General features: G+C 45.3%; 1 protein-coding gene and 1 pseudogene across 1 annotated transcript in view; one reads left to right on the plus strand and one right to left on the minus strand.

Annotated features, from left to right (window-relative positions):
- The window catches only part of sh2b1 (SH2B adaptor protein 1), a 16,529-nt gene extending 3,212 nt beyond the window's left edge, over positions 1-13,317 (minus strand). Inside the window, exons 1-10 of the mRNA XM_070449715.1 lie at positions 13,019-13,317; positions 12,477-12,528; positions 10,192-11,837; positions 9,633-9,927; positions 8,213-8,315; positions 7,806-7,924; positions 7,501-7,583; positions 3,591-3,737; positions 3,217-3,422; positions 263-412 (exon numbers count right to left, since the gene is read on the minus strand). Coding sequence (XP_070305816.1) covers positions 263-412; positions 3,217-3,422; positions 3,591-3,737; positions 7,501-7,583; positions 7,806-7,924; positions 8,213-8,315; positions 9,633-9,927; positions 10,192-11,419 — 2,331 coding nt within the window. The 5' untranslated portion in view covers positions 11,420-11,837; positions 12,477-12,528; positions 13,019-13,317. The remainder of the gene's footprint in view (positions 1-262; positions 413-3,216; positions 3,423-3,590; positions 3,738-7,500; positions 7,584-7,805; positions 7,925-8,212; positions 8,316-9,632; positions 9,928-10,191; positions 11,838-12,476; positions 12,529-13,018) is intronic.
- A 2,826-nt stretch (positions 13,318-16,143) lies between these two features.
- The window catches only part of LOC111981692 (heat shock 70 kDa protein-like), a 10,698-nt pseudogene continuing 9,192 nt past the window's right edge, over positions 16,144-17,649 (plus strand).

Consider the following 17,649-nt stretch of genomic DNA (forward strand, 5'->3'; position numbering starts at 1 on the left):
CTGGGTTCTCTCTCCTCCTCCTCTCGCGTCTGGGTCTCCCCCTCTCGCTCTGGGTCTCTCTCTGCTCTGGGTCTGCTCTCTCTCTCTCTCGCTCTGGGTCTCTCTCTCTCCTCTGGGTCTCTCTCTCTCTCGCTCTGGGGTTCGTCGCTCTGGGTCTCTCTCTCTCTCGCTCTGGGTCTCTCTCTCTCTCTGCTCTGGTCTCTCTCTCTCTCGCTCTGGGTCTCTCTCTCTCGTCTCGCTCTGTGGTCTCTCTCTCTCTCGCTCTCGGGTCTCTCTCTGTGACGTCCGAGGCACCCCCAGACTCCAGGGGGATTGGGTGCACGCGGAAGTGCTCCAGCATGTCGAATATGGACTGGAACCACAGGTGCTGCACCCGGCACTGGCCGTCCTCGTTCAGAGACAGACGCAGATGCTGCAGCGGACAGAGAAGGGAGAGAGAGAGAGGGGGATAGAGAGAAGGAGCAGAAACAAAAGAAGGGAGAAGAGAGGGGGATATGGGTTAGCTTTGGATGCTACTTAGCAGGTATATCTCCTAACGTGGTATAGATGTTTCCCCTACCATTTCACATACAAACACACTGGTACTTTCCAACACACGCGTAAACATCAATACTGTCTTACTCTCTTTCACACAAGGACAATATAGGAGGAAAGTGGAATAATATTCCACCATCTCTGACGCTCGTCGTATGTGGCAAGGCTTGCAGACGATAACGGATTACAAAGGGAAACCCAGCCATGAGTTGCCCAGCGATGCAGAACTCCAAAACGAGCTAAATGCCTTTTATGCTCAATTTGAGGAACATAACACTGTGCCTTGCGATAACTGTGTGATCTCGCTCTCTGTGGCCGATGTGAGCAAAACGTTTAAACAGGTTAACAATCACGAGGCCGATGGGCCAGATGAAATACCACGGCGCGTTCTCAAAGCATGCGCAGACCTCGTCCCAGTCTGTCATCCCAACATGTTTCAAGCTGACCACCATTTTCACCATTCCAAAGAGCTCAATAGTCAAATAAATAGTCAAATAATGATACCCAAACTACACTGCAATGCCTGTATCTTGCACTGACCCACGTGTGTATGTAAACTCCGCAAAAAAAGAAACATGCTCACTGTCAACTGTGATGATTTTCAGCAAACTTAACGTGTAAATATTTGTATGAACATAAGATTCAACAACTGAGACATAAACTGAACAAGTTCCACAGACATGTGACTAACAGAAATGGAATAATGTGTCCCTGAACAAAGGGGGGGGGTCAAAATCAAAAGTAACAGTCAATGCAGCGGGTGGCCACACCAGATACTAAGTACTGCAGTGCATCTCCTCCTCATGGACTGCACCAGATTTGCCAGTTCTTGCTGTGAGATATGTTACCCCACTCTTCCACCAAGGCACCTGCAAGTTCCCGGACATTTCTAGGGGGAGTGGCCCTAGCCCTCATCCTCCGATCCAACAGGTCCCAGACGTGCTCAATGGGATTGAGCTCCGGGCTCTTCGCTGGCCATGGCAGAACACTGACATTCCTGTCTTGCAGGAAATCTCACACAGTATGGCTGATGACATTGTCATGCTGGAGGGTCATGTCAGGATGAGCCTGCAGGAAGGGTACCACATGAGGGAGGAGGATGTATTCCCTGTAATACACAGCATTGAGATTGCCTGCAATGACAACAAGCTCAGTCCGATGATGCTGTGACACACCGCCCCAGACCATGACGGACCCTCCACCTCCAAACCGATCCCGCTCCAGAATACAGGCCTCGGTGTAACGCTAAATTCCTTCGACGATAAACACGAATCCGACCATCACCCCTGTATGTAGCCTCGCTACTTTTATAGCCTCGCTACTGTATATAGCCCGTCTTTTTACTGATGTTTTATTTCTTTACCTACCTATTGTTTACCTAATACAGGCTCTAACCAATAGTGCAAAAAAGGTAAGTAAGCATTTCACTCTAAGGTCTACACCTGTTGTATTCAGCGCACGTGACAAATAAACTTTGATTTGATGAGACAAAAATGTGACTCGTCAGTGAACAGCACTTTTTGCCAGTCCTGTCTGGTCCAGCGATGGCGGGTTTGTGCCCATAGGCGACGTTGTTGCCGGTGATGTCTGGTGAGGACCTGCCTTACAACAGGCCTACAAGCCCTCAGTCCAGCCTCTCTCAGCCTATTGCGGACAGTCTGAGCACTGATGGAGGGATTGTGGGTTCCTGGTGTAACTCGGGCAGTTGTTGTTGCCATCATGTACCTGTCCCCGCAGGTGTGATGTTCGGATGTACCGATCATGTGCAGGAGTTGTTACACGTGGTCTGCCACAGCGAGGACGATCAGCTGTCCGTCCGGTCTCCCTGTAGCGCTATTTTAGGCGTCTCAGTGCGGACATTGCAATTTATTGCCCTGGCCACATCTGCAGTCCTCATGCCTCCTTGCAGCATGCCTAAGGCACATTCATGCAGATGAGCAGGGACCCTGGGCATCTTTCTTTTGGTGTTTCCCAGAGTCAGTAGAAAGGCCTCTTTAGTGTCCTAAGTTTTCATAACTGTGACCTTAATTGCCTACCGTCTGTAAGCTGTTAGTGTCTTAACGACCGTTCCACAGGTGCATGTTCATTAATTGTTTATGGTTCATTGAACAAGCATGGGAAACAGTGTTTAAACCCTTTACAATGAAGATCTGTGAAGTTATTTGGATTTTTACAAATTATCTTTGAAAGACAGGGTCCTGAAAAGGGGACGTTGTTTTTTTTGCATACACACACACACCACACACACACAGAACACCTACACACAGACTGACAACACAAACTTAATTTGCTGCTGCTCTGTTCTTTATTTTACTCTTATTATCTATCCTGATGCCTAGTCACTTTACACTGCCTTCATGTATATATCTACCTCAAGCACCTCGTACCTCTGCACTTTGATCTGGTACTGGTACTCCCTGTATGTAGCTCCACATTAATCTGGTACCCCCTGTATTTAGCTCCACATTGATCTGGTACTGGTACTCCCTGTATGTAGCTCCATTCTTGTGTATTATACTGTATTCCTCTTGTTACTATTTCAATTTTCATTTTAAAACTCTGCATTGTTGGGAAGGGCTCGTCAGCAAGCATTTCACATTAAAGTCTACACCAGGTGTATTCGGCGCATGTGACAAATAAAATGTGATTTGACACACACTCTCCCTCTCCCGTCTCGTGTACCTTGGCCTTGCCCTGGAAGTTGAAAGTGAGGACGTACTCCCCGCGGCGTGTCTCGCTCTGGCGCACAAGGAAGACGCCGTGGCTGGCCGTACCCCCTGCCAGCACCAGCTGGGCCGCCTTCAGGCGCGACAACGTCCCGTGGAACCACTGGCACTCGCTCAGAGGGTGCTCCACCGCCTCCGCCACGTCTGAGAACAGGAAGGAACCTGGGGAGGTGAGGAGGGATGAGGGGATGGATGGATGAGAGGGATTGATGAAAAGATTAGACCCKAAAAAAAGGTGTCGCCAGACTTGCTCTGTACATTCTGGTGTGTATGCGTGTTTGTTTGTGAGTGCGTTTGCGTGTGTGCTAATGCGTAAGTAACAGGCTTAACCTGTGGCATCTGGCGTCTCCGCAAATGGTGTGCCCAGGCCGGCTCCGCCCACGCGTCCGTCTGATTCGTCCAGAGGGGCGCGGGGCGGTAACTCTGGGGGGAGAGGGTCCATCAGCGGGGAGGAGCCGCCCACACCTCCATAACACACTGCAACAGGACAGGAGCAAAAACATCAGTCTTATTATTTATTTAACCAGATTTCTTTTACTTTCAAACAACAACGAAATGTTGGACTCATAGTTAAAACAACTTTTTTCGTCTCGCTTTCTGCATCAGGTGTTAAGTGATCTAACTGTATATTTGTAAAGCTGCAAAAAATAGTGAAACAGGGAAATCGTCACACAACAATCCCAAATGGGCTCTTCGATCCTATCCTGTGCAGTCATATTTGAAAAGATTGGATAGGTAAGGAATATGGTAGTAGCTCCTCCTTACCTTATGCTACGTGTCTGCTGTTTGTAGATTCTTACAGATTAAGTGTCTAGGGCAGTGGTCACCAACCTTTTCTGAGCCACGTTCACTTTCAAAATGCAAGCCGAGATCTACAGCTCAGAACTGTTTCTGAGCCGTTGTAAAACTGTACACTATGTACAATCAAAAATAACAAACATAACAATAACTGGACAGGAACATAAACTGGAAAATTAATCAAATAATAAGTTGAGCTCCAAAGAAACCAAGCTTCAATCAATAGCTGAAAATATAGCGTTCAGCCAGCATGGCAACCAATGAAATGACAGGGTTTCAAATACAATTCCCATCAGGCCTCACCTTGGACTGTACAATTTTAGACTAATCACAAATCAATGGTAACAATTACGTTACATAAAGGCCTGAACAGCACAATAAACATGCACTGAACAAAAATATAAAACGCGTTAAGTGTTGGTCCCATTTCTTGAGCTGAAATAAAAGATCCCAGAAATGTTTCATACGCACAAAAAGCTTATTTCTCGAAATGTTGTGCACAATTAGTACCCTGTTAGTGAGCATTTCTCCTTTGCCAAGATAATCCATCCACTTGACAGGTGTGGCATATCAAGAAGCTGATTAAACAGCATGATCATTACACAGGTGAACCTTGTGCTGGGGGCAATAAAAGGCCACCCTAAAATGTGCAGTTTTGTCACACAACACAATGCCACAGCTGTCGCAAGTTGAGGGAGCGTGCAATTGGCTTGCTGACCGCAGGAATGTCCACCAGAGCTGTTGCCAGATAATTTAATGTTAATTTCTCTTCCATAAGCCGCCTCCAACACATCTACATCCTTCTTCACCTGCGGGTGAAACCAGCCACCCGAAATGAGGGTTAGTACAACCAAAGAATTTCTGCACAAACTGTCAGAACCCGTCTAAGGGAAGCTCATCTGCGTGCTCGTTGTCCTCACCAGGGTCTTGACCCAACTGCAGTTCAGTGTCGTAACCGACTTCAGTGGGCAAATGCTCACCTTCGATGGCCACTGGAGAAGTGTGCTCTTCACGGATGAATCCCAGTTTCAACTGTACCGGGCAGATGGCAAACAGCGTGTATGGCGTCGTGTGGCCGAGCAGTTTGCTGAACGTTGTGTGCCCCATGGTGAGTSCCCCATGGAGTGCCCCATGGAAATTGAAGGTGATGAGAATGAGGATGAATTAACTGTGGTGGCAGGTGCATTGCTGACTGCTGAGAAGAAGTTGAATATAGAGAGAAGTGGTGTGGTGAGGAAGGTCGGCGTGAAGTCCATCCGAGATGGAACCTTGGCGAGAGTGAGGACCGCCGAATTCGGGCCTTGTCCTGAGGATGATTCTGGCCCAGTGGGAGTGAGATTTGTAGAGCGAATGTATCCTTGTATTTTGGCTGATCCATATGTGGTGTCAGGTTGGGGACTGTTGAGTTGGTGAAGTTAACTCGGAGTGGACTCGTGATGATTTATTGTGTTACATTCACCCAGAGGGAGTGGGTGCTCAGCATTACGCGATTAGGGACAACAATTATGACTTGCTTTGCAGAGCAGGGTGCCGTTGAAAGGAGTGATAACGGGGATGGCATTAAGTGTTGAGGAGGAGCAGTTGAAATTGAAGATTCCCGCCGTTTGTGTTGATGCAGTCTTTGTCAGATAAGGTCATGGTAGGAAGTGTCAATTACCCCGTGAGAGCTTTTGTTTATGGGCATGCTGCAGCAGTGTCGGAGGGAGATGCCTTGATGTGAGAAAGGAGGGCATGAGACGAAGGAATGTGTGGTATCGGAGGAGAAAGTAATACATGTTAGTTGTGGGGGTTCCCATGGAACTGGAGTTCGGAGGTGTCCGGTGAGAGAAAGGGACATTGAGGTAGCCAGGGTTAGAGTAGTACAGAAAGAGTCATATGCCGAAGCAGTGAAGAGAGTGGTAGAGGAAGATGGGGACCGGGTGAGGGATCCTGAGAGATGGGAAGAATATGTGCTTCAGTACAGTGGACTTTTTAGCATTTATAGCCTTGGTTGTTAATTGTACTGCAGAAAATCACAGAAAATAGAGGTGGCAGAAAAGTACTTTTACAGCGGAACAGTTGCGGGGGGTGTTGAGTGGTAGTGTTCTGTTCTCTCAGACCGTTGGTCAGAAGTAGGACTTGATAGGGTTAAATAGTGGAATGGGGTGATGGGTTTTGTAGAGAGGGCTAATAGTTGGCTGGGKAATTTCCCTTTGTCTCAATTGTATATATTACCGTATCAAATAATTGAATGTAGGTAGGCCGTGAATGGCCTTACACCAGTACAGTAGGTGGCGGTGTATGCACCTAAAAGTTGGATGCGATTTGACAACCAAATCCCAAAGAAGAAGAAGCTCCGTTTGACCCACCTCCCGTCTCAGCAGGAGCATGACAGAGGAACAAACAATTCACAGGTAGGCTACGTTTTTTTAAATTATTACTTTACTTCACATAGTGATTACCGAACTCTGTGCACTTGAATTGTAACACTGATAAGAAAAGGCATGATAAGAAACATTAAATGCAGTGCAACAAACAAATGGCTGCTGCCAAAAACAAATTAATTGCCTGGCGAACTCACAACCTGCGTTTCGCTCTACAGGCTACGTCGACGGCGCCGAAGGACAAGGCATCATACACATATTATATTCAATAAAGGAATGTGCATTTCATAAACCCACAAACCGTTTCCATGTCTGGTTGTATCTGCATCTGATGGTCAGTCTCAGCGGATGGAGGGAGAGAGCGAGCAGCAGACGGTCCGCCTCTCACGGTCCCCGATCTCTCCTTTTTCCAGTGAGACTGACCAGAGAGAGGGGAGACAGTCTGATGACCAAACTCGAGTCACACCGCATTATTTCTGCCTCATGCACAAATTCATGTTGCTCCTATGACCAGAGAAAGTGAATTATTAGTCGACATTAAAATAGACACGACGAGCCGTTAATAATAATAAAAACGCAGGCCCATCGATACACGTTTTTTATGTTTTGAAAAGTGTTGAATCGTAAAAAGCAGCAGCTATTTGCTGTATTCTTTGACAGTCTCTCTGGTCAGGGTTATAAAAGTCATTAAAATCCCATTTAGGCTAGTATCAAACTTTGCTGTGGGGTAGTGGAAGCTACTGGCACGGTGATTTGAGCTATCCGATTGGCCAGCGCAGTAGGCGCACTTGATTTAGCACTACCGGGTAGGCAGAGTTTGTTCCTTCCGACAAATTAAATGGTTAAAAATMGGAACATTTTGCCTACCCGGCGCACAGGGCTGCCGAATCAAGTGCATCTACCAGCAACGGCTCAAGGCAACAAAAATACATTTTAAAAAAGAGGAGCGCAAAGAAATGTTCGGCGATTGACTAGGAATGCCTAGTTGACTAGGACTGTGATTGACTGGTTGGTATATACTGGTCTAAGAGTAGTAGCTTGGAGGTGTCGTAGCTTGGGATTTGGCATGCCCCACTCACCTTGAGAGAGGCGGTCACTGAATTCTGGCATTCCACTGATGTCCATGGGTCCCCCACACACAGCTTCTATGTCCTCCTGTTCACTGTAGAGTCAAGATACACAAAGCTTGTTCTACAGTAGCTGGGGCGTCGCTTCTTCTTCTGTTGACCTCATCAATATTTGACAGTCAGTGAATACAAGCATATATATGGTTCCCTTTTTTTTTTTTTTCTTAAAAAAACTTCTCACTCACTGCAGCCCCCCCCCCCCCCCTAATCACTGACTTGAAGAAAAACATCTTCACTAACACACACAATTGCTTTACCTGATACATATACCCGGTTTTCCTTTTGGGGGGGGAATTTTTTTTTGGGGTTCACTCAACCAGGCTCTCATCTGCACAGCGTCTCGCGTCTCGATCACATACTGCACCTGTCCCTCCAACTGACAGAGAGAAAGATAGGGTTAGCGAGAGTGAACAAAGGGGTGAGAGAGAGGGGATGCGGAAGAGAGAGGCGGATGAGAGGAGAGAGGGGGGATGAGAGGGAGAGGGTGGCAGAGGAAGGGGTGAGAGAGAGGAGGCAGGGAGAGAGAGGGTGTGAAGAGAGCGCAGCGTAAATACAAGTCAGTCTACAGATGCAAGCTGAACAGGAGCTGACTACTTTGAACAAAATGAACTGAGAAGAGACCAAGAAAGGGAAATTAAAGATGGGACAGAGAGTGAGCATCAACCTGGAGGAGGAAAGTGTTCTTCCTTGTCAGGCACCTCCAGGGCTGTGGTGCCCTCACATCCACAATAGAACAGCATGGGATAGTCAGCCTGGGCTTGGAGCGACTGAGACAGGGGGGACAGAGAAGAAACATTGAATAGACACATCTGTGCCACTCAGGAAAGTGAATTTTCACAATGCTGCAATGACATCATTCATCTCGCAACGCATTCCAAAATGAGCATGTTGATAGGGTTGTCATGGCTCAGTCTTACCATCAAAGAACACAATCTACTGACTGGCCCACCCAACTGGGGAGCCAGGCCCTACCAATCAGGAATTAGTTTCCCAACAAAAATAGTTTATTTAGACAGTACACCTCAGCACCCCCCCCCCCCTCCCCCAGATGTGGAGGTCCTGAGTGAGTCTGCGTTGTGAGGTCGGTTGGACATACTACCAAATTACCTAAAACGAGGATCTCTTGCAACAGCTCTGGTGGACATTCCTGCAGTCAGCAAGCCAATTGCCTGCACCCTCAAAGCTTGAGACATCTGTGGCATTGTGTTGTGGCAAAACTGCACATCTTAAAGTGGCCTTCTATTGTTCCCAGCACAAGGTGCACCTGTGTAATGATCATGCTGTTTAATCAGCTTCTTGATATGCCACACCTGTCAGGTTGATGGATTATCTTGGAAATGCTCACTAAAAGGGACGTAAACAAATTTGTGCACAAAATTTTAGAGAAATAATTGTTTTGTGCGTATGGAACATTTCTGGTATCTTTTATGTACATGTTAAGTTTATATTTTTGTTTAGCATATTGTTCTTAGGTTTTGCAACAAATTATATTGAAAAAGTGTTTTAATGACTCAATTACTAATCTACTCCCTTCCCTGAATTCCTTAACAGGTCTGAAAACCCTACCAACCCTGTGACTCTCACAAATATCCAGGTCCTCCCCTGACAATCCCAGCCACAGTGATCGATTGCCAAGCTAAACTGTTAACGTGGCCAGGATAACAAATGACTATGAGGAAATTAAATCGAAAATGGGAGGAATAACATAGTTTACCCAATAAAGATTTGAATTAAAATGTTGTACTTTGTAGGTTAAGAATAAGCATTGTTAAATTGCACATTAAGTTTTCATCTTTTTGTCACAAATAATGRGATCAGTATAATGTAGTACAATTACAAATGTGAACTTTATCTTCCAATAATTTTACTTCTCAATATGGCAGTGTTATCTGGTAGGAAATTAAACAAAAACTGTGAAACATGAAAATGCAAACTGGAGTATTGCGTTTAAATTTCATCATTGATTATGTTCACATGAAAATAAAATTGCAAACGTATTATTAATGTATCATTATCAAATATGATTTTTTTTGGCAGCTATATACTCCAAACATTTASAACACCTTCCTAATATTGAGTTGCACTGAACAGGTCTCTCACTCACTTTAGGCGGGATGAAGAACTCCAGATAGTACTCCTCGCCCCGCTCGCCCTCCTTGTCCCTCTCCCTCAGGACCAGTCGGCACTTGTGCCACCGACCACCCCTCCAGCCCACAGTGCCCCCYGGGACGAGAGGCTGCACTGCGGCTGTCTGAGCGGCGTTAGCGGTGGACGAGGTGTTGTTTAAGCCAGTACCAGCGTTGTTGTGTTCTTGTGTGCCGTGGTGCAGCAGGCCGAAAGAAAAGCCAGGGAAACCACCGTGGCTCCCGGCAAACTCATCTGGCATGGAGGAGCTGACGCTGACTCCTCCCTCCCTCACCAGCCGGCCCGTCTTCCTCYGGGTGGCYCTGCTGCTGCTGCTGSMGGGSYGSKSGSKYGAYGYWGYCYKCACSYCSGKKGWYGMMGSCGKWGAGYYYASYYSGGGSGGSGYGSYYSYKYYKKGKKYCWWCTRCWSCKGSRGGRMSCWCRWCTRCTRCTRRRCRCCCRCKRCYRRYRTSCMCCGSCGGRSSRSRSSCMCRMKRYYCYYSYYGYYGGWGGRYSRACTGSWGGAAGAKGYSGGSYGSYYGGAGGAGGAGGAGTGGGGYAGGGAGAGGGGCAGGGAGAGGGAYACWGGCATGGAGGAGGTGGGTGTAGGGGGCTGAGTGCCAGAGTTCCTCTTGGAGGAAGAGCCGGTGGCAGCGTCCTGGACCCCCATTGTGTAGCTGTAGCTGGAGGGCAGCTGGGAGGAGCTCTGGGGGGAGTCGCTGGACGAGCTGCGCCAGTGCAGGATGCCCCGGACACTACCCCGCACGCTGCGCCCAACACTCCGCAGAGAGAAGCGCTTCTTCAGTTTGGTTTTGGACTGGCTTCCTGCCGAGGCCGGGGTGCCATTACCCTTGGAGCGGGGAGGAGTTGTGTCGGAGCAAGGGGAGGCAGGCGTTTGGGGCATATGGGAGGGGTCTTCATTGTCCAAGCAAACTTCCAGCTCCGCCTCCCCCTCATCTGGCTCCACCTCCTCCTCCATGACCGTTACGCCCGCCCAGCTGTCCTCCTCTTCCTCGGCTGTCGTTTCTCCGTTGCCTGGGCCGACGCCAGTAAAGTGTTTAACAGTAACTGGGGCACCCCTKTCTTCCCGCCRGCCGTTGTTTCCTCCTCCCACRGAGGAGGAGCAGGAGGAGGAGGAGGATGGGGGGAGGACRGTTGTGACAGCATAGGAYTCTTGAAATTGGTCCCCACTTCMGGTTTCCAACACCAGRCGTGTGGAGGCAGGCTTGGGCAGGGCTCMCACCGGGTTGGCTGGGGCACAGGKGTGGTAGSAGGCTCCCTCGGTGACGGGAGGGYGAGAGACCGCCTCCTCTTCCAGGGAGGTGGRGTCTGATTGGGGYGCCCAGCTCCCCGCCTCCATCCCYGGMGCTGTACCCGGCGCCCCTGCCACTCCCTCCAGTTCGCTCTGGAAATGTCGGACAAAGCGGTCAGTGAAGCGGCGACAGAAGGCAGCAGCAGAGTCGGGGGAGTAGTGAGGGTTCTCCAGGAGGAACGCCCGGAAGTGGCGGGCAAAGTCCCCGGCCGCCATGCGGGCATGCAGCTCACAGAACTCCGTCCAGCTCAGGCAGGGGGAGGGTGTGGGGGTGTCCGACAGCGAGGAGGGGTGAGGCTGGGCCAAGGGAGGTGGCCGAGGGAACAGTGGCAACAGGGAGGGGGATGGAGGGGACGGAGAAGGGGAGGGTGGAAGGGGCAGCGGGGAGGAGTTGGCTGCCCGCGGGCTAGGTGGGGTTAAAAGAGAGCCGTTCATTCTACCAGGAGGGCGTGGGGTGGGGGGCTGATTGGCCAACTAGCTGGCTGCTATTTGGTTTATCACTTAAGGTTAATTAATGAAACCTGCACAGCTCATCAGGGCTAATTTACAAACGGGTGGGAATTCAAGTACCGTACTATGCCAGGCATAGAGTAGATTCACCCCCATTTAAAACCTTCAGCTAAAAGACTACTGTAACACACTGATGAGCACAGACTGAGAAGAGGTAGAAATATAGGGGGTCTGTCTCTGTGCAACATGCTTTCACACATTTAAAAATATTTATGATAAAAGACAGGGTAAAATCGGTGTCAGGGAGGAGGTATAAGACAAAGAGGCGAGGTAAATAGGTGAGGTTCACAAGTGGCCGCCCTGCTTACGGTCCACCACACATCCACAAGAACACAACTGCAGCCTGTGAAAACAATACAAGCACAATCAATGGTGATACATCACATTACCTGTTACATATATTTTCCAGAGACATAACCAACTCTAATATAATCTACAATATCTAATCAACTCTAACTAATACAAATACCCCTAGTACCGGTTGCCACCTGTAGTTGTCTGTTGGACTAGTGGTCACAACAGTTGTGTCAAGTATTGATTTAAATTGAGTCAATGCTTTACATCCACAAAAACAAATTGATAAGCAACCCGTTTTACTAACAACCCATTCAATTAGCTAGCTAGATATCTTCACATAACGGTACTTAGGTAGCTAGATGTGGTGAAGATCCAAATGGTTGCTTGTGAGACACCAACTGATTTGTCAGTGTTCAGATAACTAGTGGCTTAATCACTTTCACACACTGTAGCAAAGCCAAATATAGTGTGGCATAGCTAACTAACCCCCTTACTGGCAACAAAATAAATAAAATACCTTGTTGGCTAGATTATTGTAGCTAAACAACTGACTGCGTATGAAACCAGTTAGCTCGCTAACAACATTACCCAGCTAGTGTGCAAACTGGCGCTGGATGTAAACAATCCAGAGAGCCTGGTTAGTACTGGCGTTACTGGCTAACGAGGTTAGCTGGAATTCACAAACCATTGTCGGCCTAGTCAGATACTCGAGGCCAGTGCTTGATGGCTAAAATAACCTAAAGGAGAGGAGGAGAGACAGTTAACTAGATAGCTGATATTACAGAGTAATGATAGTGCATGGACATGGCAAAATGACACACAGTGAGGTCATGTTAGCTTAACTAACGTTAACTAGCAACATGAGCCAGCACATCGCGTGATAAACAATCTAGTTAGCGTAAGCGTTACTGAGCTAGCTAGTTAACGGTCGCTAACTAGCGACCCATCACAGCTAGCTAGTAACGCCATCCATCTTAACAGAACCATGTTAGCTAGCTAAATAAAAAAGCACCAGCTTGAAGCAGTTAGCTAAGTAGCTAACTAGCCAATATTCAACAATGTAGCTAAAATGTAAGCCTAGCTAACGTTAGCTGTTTTAATTAAATAACAGCGGTTTAGTCAGCTAATAGTAGCGAGCTATCATTTGTTATAGTAGCTACCTAGACTATGGCTATTATCGTTGAATAAGGGGTGCTAGCTAATTGAAGTAATGTTATGTTTACCCACTTGTACACGCTTGTCTTGAAAATAGTGTCCACTTACAGTTAGCTAGCCTCCCATACGTGCTACAGACAACAGGCGAATCGCTAGCTAGCTACCTAGATATTATTATTAGCTAGCCAGCTATTAATAAAACAACGAATTTAGTAATCTTGCGTTGGCTTACATTAGAATTGTAATTGATACGCTCCAGCGTTTTATACAATTCGTTCATATATCCGCGATATAAATATAATTTTATAATAGTTGATGCTAACATGAATATTTCTGTGCTCCCTATCTCTCGCGATATAGTGGGAGAGAGAGGATGGGAAGGGAAAGTAGACTAGCGAAGAGGGTGGCAGCAGGAGGAGTTGCAGGGACGACGTTTGCATTCAGGGTACTTGGATGGTGGGAAAATGGAGGGGCACTAAAAACATTTTGAAAAACAATCACCACCGTCTGTGAATTGTGTGAGGAGTAAATTACTCCCAGGGAAGGGGGTAGAACTACTAGATTTTCTATTTAAAAATGCATGAATGTTTACAACAAGCCTATATAATTGCATATAATTTAAAATGTTTTTGTAATGAAAATATATCCTTATGGAGATTAGTAAATCATTTATTTCAAACTAGCTGAATAGATCCGTGATTACTGTAGTCTATAGTATACCTACATGCAGCCTTTCTGTATCAGTGACCATATGAGCACATAGACCTACTGCTGTGTTTGGTGTTGGTGTTGTCTCTATAGCTTGCTTATAGTATTGTGTTGTTTATACACAGTGTGTACTTACTGTCAATTCAGGTTCCACCTTTCTCTTCATCCTCTATGGCATTTCTCTTTCATTTCACCAGCATGTGTTTAAAGGTCCAATGCAGATGTTTTTTTTAAATCTCAATATTGATCCTTTCCAGGTAACAATTAAGTTCCTTACTGTGATTGTTTTCAAATAAAGTTTTCTAAAATAGATGAATGGACTACAATAGAATAGCATTGAATAGACTAAAATAGAATAGAGAAAGATTAGCCGGTGTGATCATAATTTGGCTTTCATTTAAAAAATGTATACTGGAAACCTTAAATACAAAAATAAACAGTATATTCCCTGGAATCTGGCGAGAAGTAAGGAGGGACCTAACTAGTGGTTGTTTGTAGAAAAAATTACTTTCAATGCCATTTGCACTGTAGGTTCTCTTTCTATCGCCCACTCTCTGTGTCACATACACTCACTCAATTATCTTCCAATAAATATACAGTTGAAGTCAGAAGTTTACATAAACTTAGCATGAAGTCATTAAGGCTTGTTTTTCAACCACTCCACAAATGTCTTGTTAACAAACTATAGATTTGGCAAGTCGGTTAGGACATCTACTTTGTGCATGACACAAGTAATTTTTCCAACAATTGTTTACAGACAGATTATTTCACTTATAAATCACGGTATCACAATTCCAGTGGTCAGAAGTTTACATACACTAAGTTGACTGTGCCTTTAAACAACTTGGAAAATTCCAGAAATTATGTCATGGCTATAGAAGCTTCTGATAGGCTAATTGACATAATTTGAGTCAATTGGAGGTGTATCTGTGGATGTATTTCAAGGCCTTCCTTCAAACTCAGTGCCTCTTTGCTTGACATCATGGGAAAATCTAAAGAAATCAGCCAAGACCTCAGAAACAAATTGTAGACCTCCACAAGTCTGGTTCATCCTTGGGAGCAATTTCCAAGCGCATGAAGGTACCACGTTCATCTGTACAAACAATAGTAAGCAAGTATAAACACCATGGGACCATGCAGCCGTCATACCGCTCAGGAAGGAGACGCGTTATGTCTCCTAGAGATTAACGTATTTCGGTGTGAAAAGTGCAAATCAATCCCAGAACAACAGCAAAGGACCTTGAAGATGCTGGAAGAAGCAGGTACAAAAGTATCTATATCCACAGTAAAACGAGTCCTATATCGACATAACCTGAATGGCAGCTCAGCAAGGAAGCCACTGCTCAAAAACCGCCATACAAAAGCTAGACTACGGTTTGCAACTGGACATGAGAACGAATATCGTACTTTTCGGAGAAATTTCCTCTGGTCTGATGTAACAAAAATAGAACTGTTTGGCCATAATGACCATCGTTATGTTTGGAGGAAAAGGGGGGAGGCTTGCAAGCCGAAGAACACCATCCCAACCGTGAAGCACGGGGGTGGCGGTATCATGTTGTGGGGGTATGTGGATATATTGAAGCAACATCTCAAGACATCAGTCAGGAAGTTTAAGCTTGGTCGCAAATGGGTCTTCCAAATGGACAATGACCCCAAGCATACTTCCAAAGTTGTGGCAAAATGGCTTAAGGACAACAAAGTCAAGGTATTGGAGTGGCCATCACAAAGCCCTGACCTCAATCCTATAGAAAATTTGTGGGCAGAACTGAAAAAGCGTGTGCGTGCAAGGAGGCCTACACACCTGACTCGGTTACAACAGCTCTGTCAGGAGGAATGGGCCAAAATCCACCCAACTTATTGTGGGAAGCTTGTGGAAGGCTACCCAAAACGTTTGACCCAAGTTAAACAATTTAAAGGCAATGCTACCAAATACTAATTGAGTGTATGTAAACTTCTGACCCACTGGGAATGTGATGAAAGAAATAAAAGCTGAAATAAATCATTCTTTCTACTATTATTCTGACATTTCACCTTCTTTAAATAAAGTGGTGATCCTAACTGACCTAAGACAGGGCATTTTTACTAGGAATAAATGTCAGGAATTGTGAAAAACTGAGTTTAAATGTATTTAGCTGTGTATATAAACGTCTGACTTCAACTGTATATAATTCATTAGTGAGAAGAAATGCATAGACTGACATCTCGTGCACTGTTGAGGAACTACAGTGTATAGACTGAACTTTCGACTAAAGTTGAAACGCATGCTGTTTCATTTGTGTTGAAATTTTCTAAAATAGAAKATTTGGTCAGGGTGTGATTTGGGGTGGGCATTCTATGTTTTGTTTTCTATGTTTCTTTATTTCTGTTTCTTTATTTCTATGTTTTGGCCGGGTATGGTTCTCAATCAGGGACAGCTGTCTTTCGTTGTCTCTGATTGGGAACCATACTTAGYTAGCCCTTTTCCCTCCTTTCAGTGTGGGTAGTTAACTTTGTTTGCGGCACTATGCCCTTGTAAGCTTCACGGTTGTTTCTTTCGTTTGTTGTCTTGTTGGCGACATTTTAAATAAAAAGGAAAATGTACGCTTACCACGCTGCACCTTGGTCCACTTCTTTCAACGGCCGTGACAAACGAGACCTCTACAATCGTAAGTAAGTAACTTTCAGTAGCCTGTTTTTATATGCATGACTGTTGTAAACTTTATGGAAATAGAAAATTATGCTATGTCGGTTGTGTAGACAGCCGGTTTAACTATAACATTATATGCCAAAAGATTTGGTTAACTAATACCGAAATAATATAAGTGAACTGTTACTGAAATAATATTACTACTGAAATAATCATCCATTTATTATGTTGTTATTTCTGTGAAAAGACTAGGGCTATATTCACCATATTATTAATAGGTATTTATTCTTTTTAAGAATCTGCTCTAATTATGTGAACATATTATTCAGGAGGGTGCACTTCATAAAAATGTAGGACTATTGTAAAAATAAATTTCTCTGTCAAAGATTAGCAGAAATGATTGTGTCTGCCATTAGGCTATATACTGTAGCACAATGAAATACATTGACAACAGTGTTGTTCTGAGACGCATTCAAATACTATTTATTTTATTTCAATTACTTTCAAATACAGGTGCATTTAGAAGTKTTTTGGTATTTTTTCTTTGAAATACAACTAGTTGTATATTGGAATTCATTTGGAAATACATTTGGAAAGTATCAGCATGTATGTGAAATTACTGAAATACTGTCACGCCCTGGCCTTAGTATTCTTTGTTTTCTTTATTATTTTAGTTWGGTCAGGGTGTGACATGGGGAATGTTTGTGTTTTATCGGTTTTGGGTGGTTATATGGTAAAGGGGGTGTTGGGTGTAGTGTATGGGTTTGTGTTGAGTGTATGTGTCTAGCTGTGTCTATGTTGGGTGTAAGTTGTCTAGGAGAGTCTATGGTTGCCTGAATGGGTTCCCAATTAGAGACAGCTGATTTCTAATCAGTTGTCTCTGATTGGGAGCCCTATTTAAGGTAGCCATAGGCTTTCGTTTGATGTGGGTATTGTCTATGTCAGAACGTTTGTAGCCTGTTGTATGTGCACGACGTTTATTAGCTTCACGATCGTTTTTGTTTTGGTTAGTTTGAAAGTGTGTTTTGTTTCATTTTCATGTATGTGAAATTACTGAAATACTGTCACGCCCTGGCCTTAGTATTCTTTGTTTTCTTTATTATTTTAGTTGGTCAGGGTGTGACATGGGGAATGTTTGTGTTTTATCGGTTTTGGGTGGTTATATGGTAAAGGGGTGTTGGGTGTTGTATGGGTTTGTGTTGAGTGTATGTGTCTAGCTGTGTTTATGTTGGGTGTAAGTTGTCTAGGAGAGTCTATGGTTGCCTGAATGGGTTCCCAATTAGAGACAGCTGATTCTAATCAGTTGTCTCTGATTGGGAGCCTATTTAAGGTAGCCATAGGCTTTCGTTGATGTGGGTATGTTAATGTC

This window comes from Salvelinus sp. IW2-2015, linkage group LG20 (genome assembly GCF_002910315.2).
Source record: "Salvelinus sp. IW2-2015 linkage group LG20, ASM291031v2, whole genome shotgun sequence".
Classification (NCBI taxonomy): domain Eukaryota; kingdom Metazoa; phylum Chordata; class Actinopteri; order Salmoniformes; family Salmonidae; genus Salvelinus; species Salvelinus sp. IW2-2015.